Source organism: Drosophila navojoa, chromosome 3 (assembly GCF_054131105.1).
Source record: "Drosophila navojoa isolate 15081-1374.11 chromosome 3, UAZ_NAV_1.0, whole genome shotgun sequence".
Taxonomy (NCBI): Eukaryota; Metazoa; Arthropoda; class Insecta; order Diptera; family Drosophilidae; genus Drosophila; species Drosophila navojoa.
The window spans coordinates 31,765-46,626 of NC_142891.1; the positions used below are offsets into that span (position 1 = coordinate 31,765).

Consider the following 14,862-nt stretch of genomic DNA (forward strand, 5'->3'; position numbering starts at 1 on the left):
CCAAAGAATCGATTTAGTAAACGACTTCTATAAAAACACCTGACAAGTCTAACCGCATTCGGCAATTAGTTGAGGCAAGATGACGCTGAGTGTCCAACGGCATTTTAACAGGGGCAGTTGTTTTGCACCTTTTCATTGACACGATCTGAAGGGGACATAGGCCAGCTGAGCAGAGCGCATCCTCTACATACAGACAAAAAAGAGTGGACAACAGCTAAGGTACATTTGTGTGAGCCTCGCCTCGGCCAGCACGCAAATTAAGAATTCAAACCAGTTGTAGCCTCGACGACAAGTGGCTAAGGACTGGCCAACAGACCGCCATACACGTTTTGTGGCATGTGTCAACATTGAGGCGAGGCCACAATGACGCATCTGGCTCAGGCTTGCTAAATTTTTGATTGCACTTTGCTGGTTGCTGGTGGTTGCTTAACTTGATATTCAACCGTCTGCCACACAAACAGTTTCTCATTTGGCGCCAAATTCGGTGGAAAGATGTTTGTAAGAAGAGTAGCATTGTAACTTTGACCTTTCAGACTATTTCTCTTTCTGAGATTCCCTGCTGTGCGTATGGCGCCAGCCAAAATCTTCTTTAAGTAATTCTCTGTGTGTTATCGCTGTCAATCTCTGCACCAAAACAGAGTTGAACAATTGCCATTTTATGACAGGGACAAAAGACATAGACAATGCCCAACATGGCCAAAATGAGGAAGTAAAGGAACGGACCAACAGGTATCGTAAATATATAGAAAGCAGGTACATTTTTGTAGTCATGTCAACCAAATACTTGCTATTGATGGGTAACTATATGACACCTTAGCAAGAGCACTAGAGTTATAAGCCGCTCGGATCCAGATCCACACTGGAAATTATTTCAGTGACTCATGGAGTAAACTTGTTTAGTGGCAGTTGCCGCTCACAGCCTCAAGCCATCTCGTTTTTCGTATTAACCATTTGCTGCTGTATTACTTGCGCAATTTAAATCTGACCGAAGGCACACAGTAGTCGATAAGAAAGGATGGAGGTTAGTCGGCAAGTCGTTAATGAAAAGTGCACAGCATTTGCCTGATTTTCTCTTTCTCTCCCGTCTCTACTAATAAGCTTGAAGGTGTTCTGCATTCTAAAAGCGTGGGAAATAACTTGCTTTTGGCCTTATAAAAGAATATGGTTATTTCAGCACATTGCGTGCCAAGCAAGCTTCTACGAGACAAGCTTGTGCCTATACCCACTTATTGGTTGCAAATTTTGGACATTAATAGCATAAGTTTTGGTATCTAATTGTGCACCGAGACGTTTGCATGCATTTGATTGGCAATCTCGCCCTCGAAATTGGCTTGAGGCTGTCACGTTGTTCAGAGAAGCTTCTGCTTGTCCCTAATTCATGCATATCCGTATAAGCTCCCAATCTGTCTGATATATTTAATTATTTGATTGAGGCATACTGTGTGTATGTTGGTATGGACATATCCCATATATTGGCAATTAGGATTTTTCCTACACACTGTGGCATACTTACATGAGAAAACCCAAGTCAATAACTTAACACATGGAACTTATCCATTCTCCAAACACACGAAAATACACCAAAATTTCCCAACAATATTCTCACGCATTCAGCCCAAAAAAGAAAACTGTAAGGCTGCGCGGTGCGGTCCCTAGCTTGAGAGCGCTTGAAAAAATGCACACATTTTGCATGCTGAAAGGTCGTAGGTATAAGTAGACTTTCTTTTCTGGTTATGGTCACCATATGTGCCATCGGTTGCCGACTGTGCAATTTCCATGAAAAATCGCAAGAGTCAAGCTGACGCCGTCTGAAGGTCTCAATACGCGGACATGTGTTGTTTGTCGCTCCCGTACTCGCACACATATGTATCTTTATGTGTACATACATACGTATGAATACACCAGCTGAGGTTGAGTATAACTACAAACTGTCGCCATCCTGTCTCTACGCTAAATATGTGCTCACCATTCTGATACTTTAATTCAAGCAAATACTACTGTTTTTATTTTTTTTTTTTTTACATATTTTGTGTATACATATACATATCTTTAATCACATCGGTAATAAAGCTAGTTACCAGAATAAATAGATTACTGTTAAGAGACTATTGTTCATATCATGATAAAATTTCAACTTCAGTCCTTGATCCGAATAAAAAAAATAAAATCTACTCGCAGAGCAAGCTTCAAACATGTTGCACTAGGTTGCTACAACTTATTTGATGTTGGCTACAACAGTTTATTGCAGTTGCAGCAGTGGGGCATGCACGTTACAAGAACAACAACTTGATATTTTGAATTTTGTCAATGGCAGCTTTGTTTAAATGTATAGTATTTACTCTAAGGAAAACTGTTCGGAGATGATTTACAGAGAAATCGAAACTATAAATTGATTAAAATGTCTTCTTTGGATATTCAAATTGTTTATTGGTCTTTTTGGCTATTAGAAATGAAGCAATCAAATGAATCTTTAGCTAAAATTTGGGAAATTGGCAATATTCTCAAGTTTAAGTATAGTCTTGTCCGTAGTATTTTGATATGTTTATGTATATATTGAGATAATGTCATCGTGACACGTGAGCTCGTTGGTTGACAGGCTGTTGCTCAGGCTGTTGCACAGGCGGTTGCTCAGGCTGTTGCACAGGTGGTTGACTATGTTGCACGTAGCACATACTCCCCTTCTATGACATCACACGTATAAACATGTGCACAATACGATAACCGTCTTATAAACGTGCCAATGTCATTGTTACCGTTCAAAAACTCACCTCGTGTCCCTCAGTATTTGTGTAGTAGCTTGTTATATACATACATTGGCATGAGCTTTTTTTGTGAAATATGTTTTAATTTATCAAAAAAACTTTTAAGTCTCGCCAATCACCAAATTTGGGGTTGGCTATCACATTTACTATATAATTCTATATATGACTACCAATTGTTTTGCAAGCAAAACTGTTGACCAGTTTGGTCCAATATCTCCCACTTATCAGTACCAGTAACATATGATGCACCAATGAGGTCCCAAACTGAAAGCTATAAACGTTTGAGAAAAAAAGGTGCGCGAAGTCATTAGAAGTGCACAATTTAGAAAAGCAAAAGGAAAACAAGTGCAAATTAATTATGGAAATTCTAAGAAGTCACTTTTACCTGTGCTCTAAGTTCTGAGTTGCATGACCGGGTAAAACCCGGAAAATATCAATTGGTCGGTCCGCTACACTTGGAAACAGTCGTCAGTAATTATATTAGGCAGACTAAAAGCAATTAGCGTTTGAGACTTGGGCGAAACAATATGAGTTACGACTGGGTCTGGCATAGGCAGGTAGTGAACTGCGAGTGGATTTAAATTCAATGGCTTTAATAAGGAGAAATATTTAAATAACGAAATATTCGCTACTATATAAATAAATATAAAACATAATCATTTGAAATATCTATATAATTTATACAGCACTTTCTGTAAATTGTATCTGCCCTTGGCAAAGCCATGCAATGCAGCAGTTATTACATTATGTTTCGGTAATTCTAGCTGGGTTAAAAATTTTATTTTCTACAAGAACCGATTGAATTACGGCCACACATACATGTACGACTTTGAAAGACATGCACATAATATCCTTGAACTTGAAGCTTCACAAAAGAAAGAATAAGTTGAAAAGTTTCGCCGTGCCCCAGCTTTAACGACTGTGCGGGTTGTGTCTGCTTCGGCGTCTGGTGAATGCAACAGGTAAACAGGTTAGCCAGCTCTCATATCGTGCACACTTTTTCAGAGAACTGTAGAAATTAAAAACGACAAGAGTAAGAGAATGGTCGACTATAAGTTTACCTATAACTGGCGTGTAAGAGCATATACAAACTATGGGTTCAAAGTAGAGAAGCCTTAATTGAATATGCCGTCACTACTTTTACACAAGGAATTCGGCCTCACTGAACATCTTCTCAGAACTCATAGGAAAGAATAGCTGATGGAGCTACCCAGGAAGACTCTCGACGTTATTAGCAGCTTATTTCAGAATTTTTGGCTTACTGCTGCTGGACTACTTTGAACTACTCCATATAAAAGCATGCTTATGCGAAACATAAACATTTTCTTAGAATTATTTCTCTTCTGCCACTAACTGGCTTCTTCTCTGTCTAACCAAATATAAAAACAGATGAAATAATGTTTTCCGATGTCCACTTGATGTACATTATCCAGCTACTTGATGCGTAATCTAGCAAGCTATTAGATGCGGGTGCGCAATCGAGATATGCGGTATTCAGTTCTGTAAATACTTATGACACTTTAAGAGTAGCAAGGTCTCCATGCTTTTTTGAAAACAAATTATGAGTGCCTTTATACCCACCGCATAGCTCTCATTGGTGGCTGCATCTCCAGTTCAGTAAAACGCATGAGGCGTTTGCCACCAACTGCGAGTTTGACTCCCTGTACAAAAAAAAACTAAACTGTTTTCCGGGCGCACTGGGAGTGACAGCATGAACCTCACACTTATCGCCGCTGACTCAAATAGCTGCCGCGTGGGCAGTCCGTGTGGCCCGGCCCAACACTGCAGTGTGCCTCCTCTTTACGAACTGTGTACGTTATAGGCAGTCATAGAGTTGGGCGCACAGACTTTGCGACTGGCTGCGTGGAGCATCCTATGCATCGCGACCAAACACAAACGCTTTTACATGCATCTTGATAAAAATAAAGAGTCTTGCCGCCATTGCCACCGCCTGAGATTTATGTAAACAGCACACGGTGGCTATCCAAGCTGCAGTTGGTGCGGACGCCGTCTGTGTTGCAAACGTTGCAAAACTGTTGTAAAGAAGTGGGGAAATGACCAATTGTGTGGAATTCCACATGGCGGCGTTAAAACTGACTGGCTCTTCAAGAGGCAGTATCCATAGTCGCAGCATCCGCACCACTGACTCATTATAATTCACTTCACACTAAGCACACAATGTGCCCGCATTATTGCAACGGTCGGCCGGTCGATCAAGTTGAGGTTGGGGTCGGACTAAGGCTGTGCAGCTTATGCCGCAGAAATCCGCACTATTCAATCTGTTTAAAGAATGCCGCCTATTGCATACTGAACTCACATGCGTAGTACCACCAGAAAGCAACAACGCCAACAACGATGACAACCCGACGACTGGCGCAAAAGTCGCTTCAGTAACAACTCGTTTGCATGTGGCATCATCATCATCAGCAGCCACAAAACAAAGTGAGCTCAGAGGCCAGACGTTATGCCAGTTGTGCCTTAATATGTATGTCTGTCAGTCCCAGTGGCAAAGTCCCTTCGTTATGTGAATATAGAGCTGCAGATGCTGCAATTCAAAAGTCAGTTGAAAATATGACACAACTGGCGCCACCGCAGCAGCAGCAGACAAGCATACAGTTCGAATTTTACTTCACGTCTACGAAAATACTCGAGACTATATGTATGTATACGTACATATCCACATTTATATCGCGAAATTCTGTTTGTTGTCAAGAAACAAATTTATAAATATGTATTTATACAATCGGAATAAGGCTAATTATTAATATTATATTTTGCATATACTGTTGTAAGTGAAATTAAATTTTAGTAATTATATTATTATTTTTTAATTGTACTACAGCATAAAAATAATGTTATTTTTTTTTATTTGGTTGAAGACACGTGAATATACAAACACACATTTTGCCAATGAAAAAACATTTTAATAATAAATATGTATCTTGCCATCATGTTTCATTCATAAAAACGAGACGTCGTTGCATCGAACATGTTTGACGGCTGTGTTGGAATATGAAGAGTGCTAACCTAAAATGCCTATATTTAAGTAGAGCTGTGTCACGGAGCTATTAAACAACGGTAACAGGTGAATTGGCAGAATTCAATTAATTCTATATCATTAAAATGATTAAAACTCATTTTGTATGATAAAGCAAACAAAATGCAAAAATCTAGTATGATAGAAGTATATTCTAATAATAAAATTCGATGTAAAAGTATTCAATAATATTCGTTTTGTCTGCGGATCTTTATCTTGAAATGTATGTATATGAGGAACCTATTAAAAAACTTATATATAGATAACTGCTAGGTAAACTGTAGAGAAGATACAAATATGTAAAGAACAATCGGATACATATATCATGTATTTCATACAATCGAGCTGAACAGTTTGTCACGTGTTCATCTCTAATTGCAACGCAACCGGTTCGAGCGCGTGTTGTTTTTAGTATGAAGCGAGCGTGCTTGGGCCTCTTTATACCGAAATATACTCCCGTGATTATTAGACGTACTGTATTGCTGACTGTCGGACGTGTTCTGAGAGAACGCGGTTAAATTGCGAAAATATTTCAAAAAGTGTACAAGTATATAAAACACCAAAAATAATATAGTGAGCAACAAACAACATTAATACCTAAGAGAATTATAAAGTCTTGTAAAGCTTTATTATTTGTGTGACTTACCACCAATCGCTGCATATATAAATATATATAAATAACATATATTCGATATTTTTACGGTGTTATATGCATCTTATAATTTTCCAGTGTATAGTTACTTCAAATGAAATATTGAAAAATACAATTGCTCAAGCCCGTTCTGTGGATTACGCGTTAATTTAAAAATTACAATACCAATAAATTTATCCACAACATGGAAGTCAAAGCAGACAAACTTTATATGCAATTAAATGCAGCGGAGCTTGAAGCCATTATCAAAAAAGGTGAGATACTGATACTCGTGCAAATGCACACTTAAGTATATACAACTGTCCAAACTATTGACATACATATATATATATAGCGAGAGTACCAAAACAGCAATCGACACACACTTTGAAATATTGAAAACAGAATTACTTGTGTTTTCACTAATAACTAACAACAGCTGTTAAAATATTGTTTTAGTTCATATAATTCAGTACCACAACCCATATTGCTCAAGCTTTCACACATATGGATTTGGCGAGCTAATAAACATGGATCATGTAGCAACTGTAAATAATTTCTGTCCAAGTAATGTGTATTAAGTTAAGAAGTCCAAATATCCAAATAAAATGTACATACATATATAGAATGAAAACAACGGCTGGCTTCGATTTGTCTAGCACGACTCCAATAAAATCCTATTTTGTTTTCAAAATGTTTTTTAAAGTGGAATAATCACTCTCGCTTTACTCTTCTGATATTTTTGCGTTACGTTATTTGCCACAACCAGACGAAAGAGCAGCACTGAAACCGGCGGCGCCAACCAAAAGGGGCGCCGTTGGAAATCACATTTAGTTTTGGGGTACAGTTGTCCGTCGCCTTGGGACTCCTCGTCCCCCTTAGGTTCGCACAGAGTGGGGTAGAATGTTGGCTGGTTGGTTGGTTGGCTGCCGTGACGCGTCGCGACGGTGCAGCTTTGTCAGCCTCTCAGATATGTTTGTATGTTTCTTCAATTAATCCGATTGAGCAGTAAATAGCCTTTTGTTTTTGCATTTAGGGCATTTGTTTTTGTCACAACATTCTCAAAGCAATCATATTTTATTTTAAAATATATCTATTTAAGATGGGCACGACAACTGTGCGACTCTCCGTAAAGATTTCCAATTAGACACTCAAGCCTAATTAACATAAGTTGTAAATGTGTTCAATGTCCATTATTAAAAAATAATTAAATCATATATGAAGATATTGAACTTTGTGAATCGTAACTGTATAGCGTTCCAATTAATTTAAATTTAAGTACGTATAAAAATACCTTAATTTACCGTGAACTTATAATTCTATTTTGTTTCATTCATGAAAATGACTCGTCATGTTACTATAACAAACACAAGATCATCCTCTATATACCTATACTTGGCGCGTAGACCTCTGCTGATAAGAGCACGCTTCCCACACACGGAACCCTGACAGCAGTCTAACAAGCAGCCAGTGCAGAGTAGACTCTGTCCGATAACCTCTGCCTGACATTTAGCATGAGAACACAGTTTTCAACAGTCCCATATATTTAAAATGTGTCTTTTTAAAATAGCTTTAACTTGCAGTCATTCATTTTTAGGAAAAAAGGTCAATTATATCTAAACGGCTGCACTTTATTTAGCGCTAATCGGAAGACGTGGGTAGTGGTAAAAAACTACGTTGGATTTATATCAAACAATCCTTAAATGTCCTAAGTGAATAAAATATGGTGCAATACACTACCTTCAGGCAGAATCGCAAAGCTTGTGTGTTGGCAGTAATTTTTGATTGCATGTCATCTTCGTAAGACAATATGTTTAATGTATACCGAAAAAAAAGATTAGACAATACAACATTGTCCAATTATGTTATGTGTTCTTTATTATGTTCTCTTGTGTAAGTATTTTTATACAGGTGTTTTGACCTAGACGCCGACGCGTCGGTTAACTCAGCATTTGTTTAGTTAACAACAGGGAACATGAATGTGTATGTACTTCACTCAGTTAACTACTGTTATTTGTACAGCCTGTCGCTGCAGTCTCTTGAAATTCGCTCTGTCGCTTTCTGGTCTAAAATTAGCAAAGATAGCAAAATGCGGTTATAAATAGTTGTGTCAACAGGCATAAAAAAAGAAGAAAAAAAAAAAAAACCAAATAAGAACAGTCACATGTGTCTGTGCGTGCGGTTGCTGAAGTTAAGACACACAAAGTGTGAAATGGGAACTTAAAAAATCTATGAAAAGTAATAAATCTATTTATGATTTGAACTAATCTGATTTCAGTTCAAAAGCGAAGCCTAACTAATTAATTATTAACTACTACTACTAATTATACTGAAACTTCAAAAGTTGCCTTTAAATGCTATTCAACCGTATTAAATAGATGCTTTAAAAAGGTTCAGTCAAAGCTGAAATTGTAAACTTCTTGAGTCGCTGAAAAAATGCAAAAACTGGGCCTAAAATTGCCAATTTCATTGTGGAGGTCAATGGTAGACCGATCGAATTGGAGAAAACTGGTTTTATTTTCGTTTGCGATGAATAAATTGAACTTAAATTTTTTGGGCTTTATTTATTTTTACCCGCTTGTCTGATCGTCTGAAATATGACACAGTTGCTTGCGTTTTCAGAAATTACCTACGGAGCATAACTGCAGACAGGCCAGCATTTTTATAAGAGATTGCATTTAAGTATGTTATTCAGTTTTATTATTTTTGCTTAGATTTTAATAAATAATGCATTATATACTGTTATCAGTGTAAATAAACGAAGCATAGGTAGGATTATCATATTGAGTACTGTGAGACCTCACAGAGATCTTAGAATGTGAGATGAATGACAAGCAAAAACTTATCATGATGCCGAATACATATGGGGAGTCTCTGTTTAATATAACTGTTATGTTGATAGAGGCAACGCTCATACGGTTTCTTAGAATATATTGCTTAAAAATATTGCACTAAGATTGGTTGGTACTTAATTACCTATATCAACTGTGGCAGTAAACCTGTAAAATGATTATTAAAGTTTATTTATTACTTTTAGATTCACCTAGCTCCAATGATCGTGATGCTGGCTTCTGTTCTGCTAGTTCAGAAAGCGAAGGCGGTGACGATTTGCCGCTAGAGCATGCGCCGCAAGCTGATAGAGCCAACGAAAGTCCTGCTGTGATGGTGCGCAATAAACGGAAGAGTATGGAGCCGTCGAAAGTTGTGGAGCCGACATCGACAATGAGAAATTGTTGTTCATCGCTAGCCCTTGGCTCAAGCGTAGCACCGGCGGGTCCACTGAAGAAACGAATACGCTATTCTTCTTCAGCTGATTCAGCCGTTATGTTGACGCCCCCAGCTCTTCAGTCACCATCACCCATCAGCCACACACACGTGCCCACGGCACATGCATGGGACTCTGTTTCCGCCCAGGTGCTGCCACGTGAAATATTACCTAATCCTGCGCACATTTTCATGCGTCATCCAGGTGTGACAACACTGCATCGTGCATTCGCAGCCTTCCAATCTCAGCCAGAACAAGAAGAACCGTTAGCGCTAATAGCCAGGAAACCCAAGTCGGACGAAGCAAGTGAAAAGCTGGCGAATCAGACTTTTCAGGGCGCCAAGAGCACTTTACCCAACAAAGAAAAACCCCTTGTATCCACGGAATTCCTAGAGGAGCACACCATCGAGGAGGAGGACTCATTTAAAGATCATCACAATAGTTCCCTCTCAAGGCCGCAGCAGCGGAACTACAAAAATATGACTCGAGAGCGTAGAATTGAGGCAAACGCCCGCGAACGCACCCGAGTTCATACGATATCCGCTGCTTATGAAACATTACGCCGTGCCGTACCAGCATATGCGAGCTCCCAAAAATTATCGAAGCTATCTGTATTGCGTGTGGCCTGTTCCTACATACTGACGTTAAGTCGTCTGGCTGACAAAGACTATAGCTCGGACCAATCAGAACCGACTATTGCTGATTGTATCGAGGCAATAAATTCCACTATTCAAACGGAGGGAAAAGTAAAGCGGAAGAAGGAAGAATAAAGTAGCAGAATTATAAGTTTTGGAAAGACTTTGATGTGACTTATTAATAACTTGAAAGTTTCATAAGTGTCGTCCTAATAGTTCCTGTGCTGGTAATTGTTTCCATTGGGATATTGCACAATTCAAGCGCAACTGAAGTCACATTTTACCAAATCAGCTTTATAAAGTTTTTAAGCTTTTTGATAAGTTGAAATAAGCTAGATTAGTAGAGGGAGGAGAGATTTTAATACGTATGTATATATGCATGCATATGCTTATGCATATTCGATCTGTACATAAACGAGATACAAAAGATATTTGTAGAATATAAAACCAGCAATGTGATCTTACTTTAGACCCGCTTCTAATACAACAATATATGTACACATATAATAATTAAGGCCAAAACATGTTCCGTAGTACAAACAGTAAAATATTAATTAACAACTCTAAAAGACAATAATTGTAATTTGAAATGAAATGAAAAGAACTTCGGACAATAATTGCCAATAGTTGTAAAAAATAAAAATCAAATATGTTTTATTACTATACGCAAATAAAAACTAAATTATTTTGTATTTTGTATATTAAATGAGAAGATAAGGAAAACATAATATCTGTTGCAAATGGATAAAAATAGAATCTTGGAATTGATCTATATGTGAATAAAAGTCTACGCATAACTGATAATCTCATTTTATAAAAGTAAAAAAAATGTATTGTGCCATAAAAGCAAAAAGCTTAAATACAAAAATTGACTGTCAAATGAAATGAAATGAAATGTGTGTGTTTGTATGAGGTTGGGACTGACCCATTACTCACCTTAGTGCGTGAGCACCTAAAACAAAATTCGATTCAAACATATAGAGGTTTTATATTTTTATACATTTATTAATCTTATCGAATAATGGAAGAAAGAGAGGGGAGAAGGGACGGCGAGAGTTAAAGCAACAGGTGCACATCGAACGGCACTAGATGGGTTCAATTGTACCAAGTTCCCATAGGCTGTTTTGGGACGCCAGAGCGAGCCAGCGAGCGACCCCTTATCATTCACCAAAGTACTACTCAGATATTGTTACCTTATCTCTTATGGGCGAGCAAGGCGTTATGACACCACACACTCCCTTAGTTGGTGCATGTGCACTTGTGGAACATTAATTATTAAAGAGATTCAGTTTATCTGCCCTAATCAAGCATATACTTGACCTAGTGTGCAATAGCAAGTTTGAATTACATCAGCTTGTAATTCTTAAAAAAAACCGGTTAACAACCGCGGGTTTCTAGATCTAAACAATTAAATATGCAGGCGTTTAAGGTGGTGCAACACAGTGCTTGCAATTTCCGCCAGTGCTAGTTTATAGTCACTTTCATTTAATAATAGAATAAATTATCATTTTAGGTTTAAAATTCAAGTTCTTTTTGTTACGACGTAAATTAATATTCTAGAAAATCATCTAGACCGGGCAAAGAGACCAAGAATTTGAGTCAGGACTTGAATCGATATCATCAAACAATTTCTTCAAATACTTGCACGCATTATGCGGTTGGTACACAAATAAATTTATTTGTAAGGAATATATTTGTAGCAATCAGCAAATGACATCGGAAATTAGGGAAGCAGAGCTTGCATTTAAAATATATTAAAACTAATTAATATTCCGTCGGCTCGGCAAATGGCAAAAAAGAGCATGCGGTCAGAGAACCCAAAAATGAAACAAGTAAAAAAACTCTAGTCGAGACTGCCCGACTACGCAATCCCCTGAACCCTACCAGGAACTGATATATCAATAATTCTTCGCGTTTTTCTGCTCACATAAGGAACACACACACAAAAACACACAGGCACGCACGAATGCATTATATTTATAACCGAAATTCTATAAAGTCCATATATAGAAATCCCAAAAGATGTAGTTAATGCAGCTGCATAACAAAAGCTGAATGATACGAGACTCGATGGAAGGTGCATTAATAAAACTTGTGGAAATATTAATCTAATTTGCTCGTTCAGAAAAAAAGCATAGTCCCATAATGCCTCTGAAACTGTGGGCCAACTTTTCTAGATTGTCACAAAAACAAAACTTTAAACTTGGTTAGGGCAGCTACATGACAAAAGCTGAATGCTACAAGACTAGATGTAAGGTACATTGCGACCAGCCACAATAATATGAATTCATTGCTCTTGAAATGGAAAACATATTCATGATTCACAGATATATAAATGATATATGTATATATATATGTGCTCTTAGTTTATATCTTCGAGCGAATTTATGGCAGTAGAAATGCTCTGAGACGGCATGACAGAAGCTGAATGATATGACACTCGATGGATGGATCTATGAAATTTTTGGGAATATTGATCAGAATTTGCTCCTTAAATAAAAGACATAGCCCTATGTATGATTAAGAAACCGTGCTCAACTCTTTTAGTGAATGTGAAACTTGAAACTTGAGTTAGGGCAGCTGCTTGACAAAAGCTGAATGCTACAAGACTCAATGCAAAATACATCAATACCAAGGCTGCATAGTATGAAGCTTATAAAAACTGCTCATTAGATATAAATGCTCTTCATTAAGTAATATAAATGCTCTTAATTTTGGTATTCTAGCGAACTTTTGGTAGATGCTAAATGCTCTCAGGCTGAATGACAGAAGCTGAATGATATGACACTCGATAGGTTGATCTATGAAATTTTTTGGGAATATTGATCAGAATTTGCTCCTTAAATAAAAGACATAGCCCTATGTATGATTAAGAAACCGTGCTCAACTCTTTTAGTGAATGAGAAACTTGAAACTTGAGTTAGGGCAGCTGCTTGACAAAAGCTGAATGCTACAAGACTCAATGCAAAATACATCAATACCAAAGGCTGCATATTATGAAGCTTATACAAACTGCTCATGAAATATAAATGCTCTTCATTTAGTAAAATAAATGCTCTTAATTTTGGGATTAAAGCATAGCCCCATTAATGCCTCTGAAACTGTGGGCCAACCTGTCACAAAAACAAAACATGAAACTTGGTTAGGGCAGCTACATAACAAAAGCTGAATGCTACAAGACTAGATGTAAGGTACATTACGACCAGCCCCAATAATATGAATTCATTGCTCATGAAATGGAAAACATATTCATGATTCACAGATATATAAATGATATGTGTATATATATACATATGTGCTCTTAGTTTATATCTTCGAGCGAATTTATGGCAGTAGAAATGCTCTGATGCTGCTTGACAGAAGCTGAATGGTATGACACTCGATGGATGGATCTATGAAATTTGTGGGAATATTGATCAGAATTTGCTCCTTAAATAAAAGACATAGCCCTATGTATGATTAAGAAACCGTGCTCAACTCTTTTAGTGAATGAGAAACTTGAAACTTGAGTTAGGGCAGCTGCTTGACAAAAGCTGAATGCTACAAGACTCAATGCAAAATACATCAATACCAAAGGCTGCATATTATGAAGCTTATACAAACTGCTCATGAAATATAAATGCTCTTCATTTAGTAAAATAAATGCTCTTAATTTTGGTATTAAAGCATAGCCCCATTAATGCCTCTGAAACTGTGGGCCAACTTGTCACAAAAACAAAACGTGAAACTTGGTTAGGGCAGCTACATAACAAAAGCTGAATGCTACAGGACTAGATGTAAGGTACATTAGGACCAGCCACAATAATATAAATTCATTGCTCATGAAATGGAAAACATATTCATGATTCACAGATATATAAATGATATATGTATATATATATGTGCTCTTAGTTTATATCTTCGAGCGAATTTATGGCAGTAGAAATGCTCTGAGACGGCTTGACAGAAGCTGAATGGTATGACACTCGATGGATGGATCTATGAAATTTGTGGGAATATTGATCAGAATTTGCTCCTTAAATAACAGACATAGCCCTATGTATGATTAAGAAACCGTGCTCAACTCTTTTAGTGAATGAGAAACTTGAAACTTGAGTTAGGGCAGCTGCTTGACAAAAGCTGAATGCTACAAGACTCAATGCAAAATACATCAATACCAAAGGCTGCATAGTATGAAGCTTATACAAACTGCTCATGAAATATAAATGCTCTTCATTTAGTAAAATAAATGCTCTTAATTTTGGGATTAAAGCATAGCCCCATTAATGCCTCTGAAACTGTGGGCCAACTTGTCACAAAAACAAAACATGAAACTTGGTTAGGGCAGCTACATAACAAAAGCTGAATGCTACAAGACTAGATGTAAGGTACATTACGACCAGCCCCAATAATATGAATTCATTGCTCATGAAATGGAAAACATATTCATGATTCACAGATATATAAATGATATATGTATATATATATGTGCTCTTAGTTTATATCTTCGAGCGAATTTATGGCAGTAGAAATGCTCTGAGACGGCATGACAG

The 14,862-nt window shown here is 37.4% G+C and overlaps 1 protein-coding gene and 1 long non-coding RNA gene across 2 annotated transcripts in view; one reads left to right on the forward strand and one right to left on the reverse strand.

Moving 5' to 3' along the window:
- LOC149091585 (uncharacterized) overlaps window positions 1-14,862 on the reverse strand; it is a 94,161-nt gene that overhangs the window by 31,660 nt on the left and 47,639 nt on the right. The window lies entirely within an intron of this gene.
- On the forward strand, window positions 6,151-11,222 carry net (atonal bHLH transcription factor 8-like protein net). Its single transcript, XM_018099166.3, has 2 exons — window positions 6,151-6,705; window positions 9,468-11,222. The coding sequence occupies exons 1-2, from the start codon at window positions 6,636-6,638 to the stop codon at window positions 10,463-10,465; spliced, it is 1,068 nt and encodes a 355-aa protein (XP_017954655.1). The 5' UTR covers window positions 6,151-6,635; the 3' UTR covers window positions 10,466-11,222.

Coding starts and splice junctions, on each gene's coding strand:
- net (XM_018099166.3), top strand. CDS start 6,636: ATGGAAGTCAAAGCAGACAAACTTTATATGCAATTAAATGCAGCGGAG. Junction 6,706..9,467: donor TGAAGCCATTATCAAAAAAG/GTGAGATACTGA, acceptor TATTACTTTTAG/ATTCACCTAGCTCCAATGAT.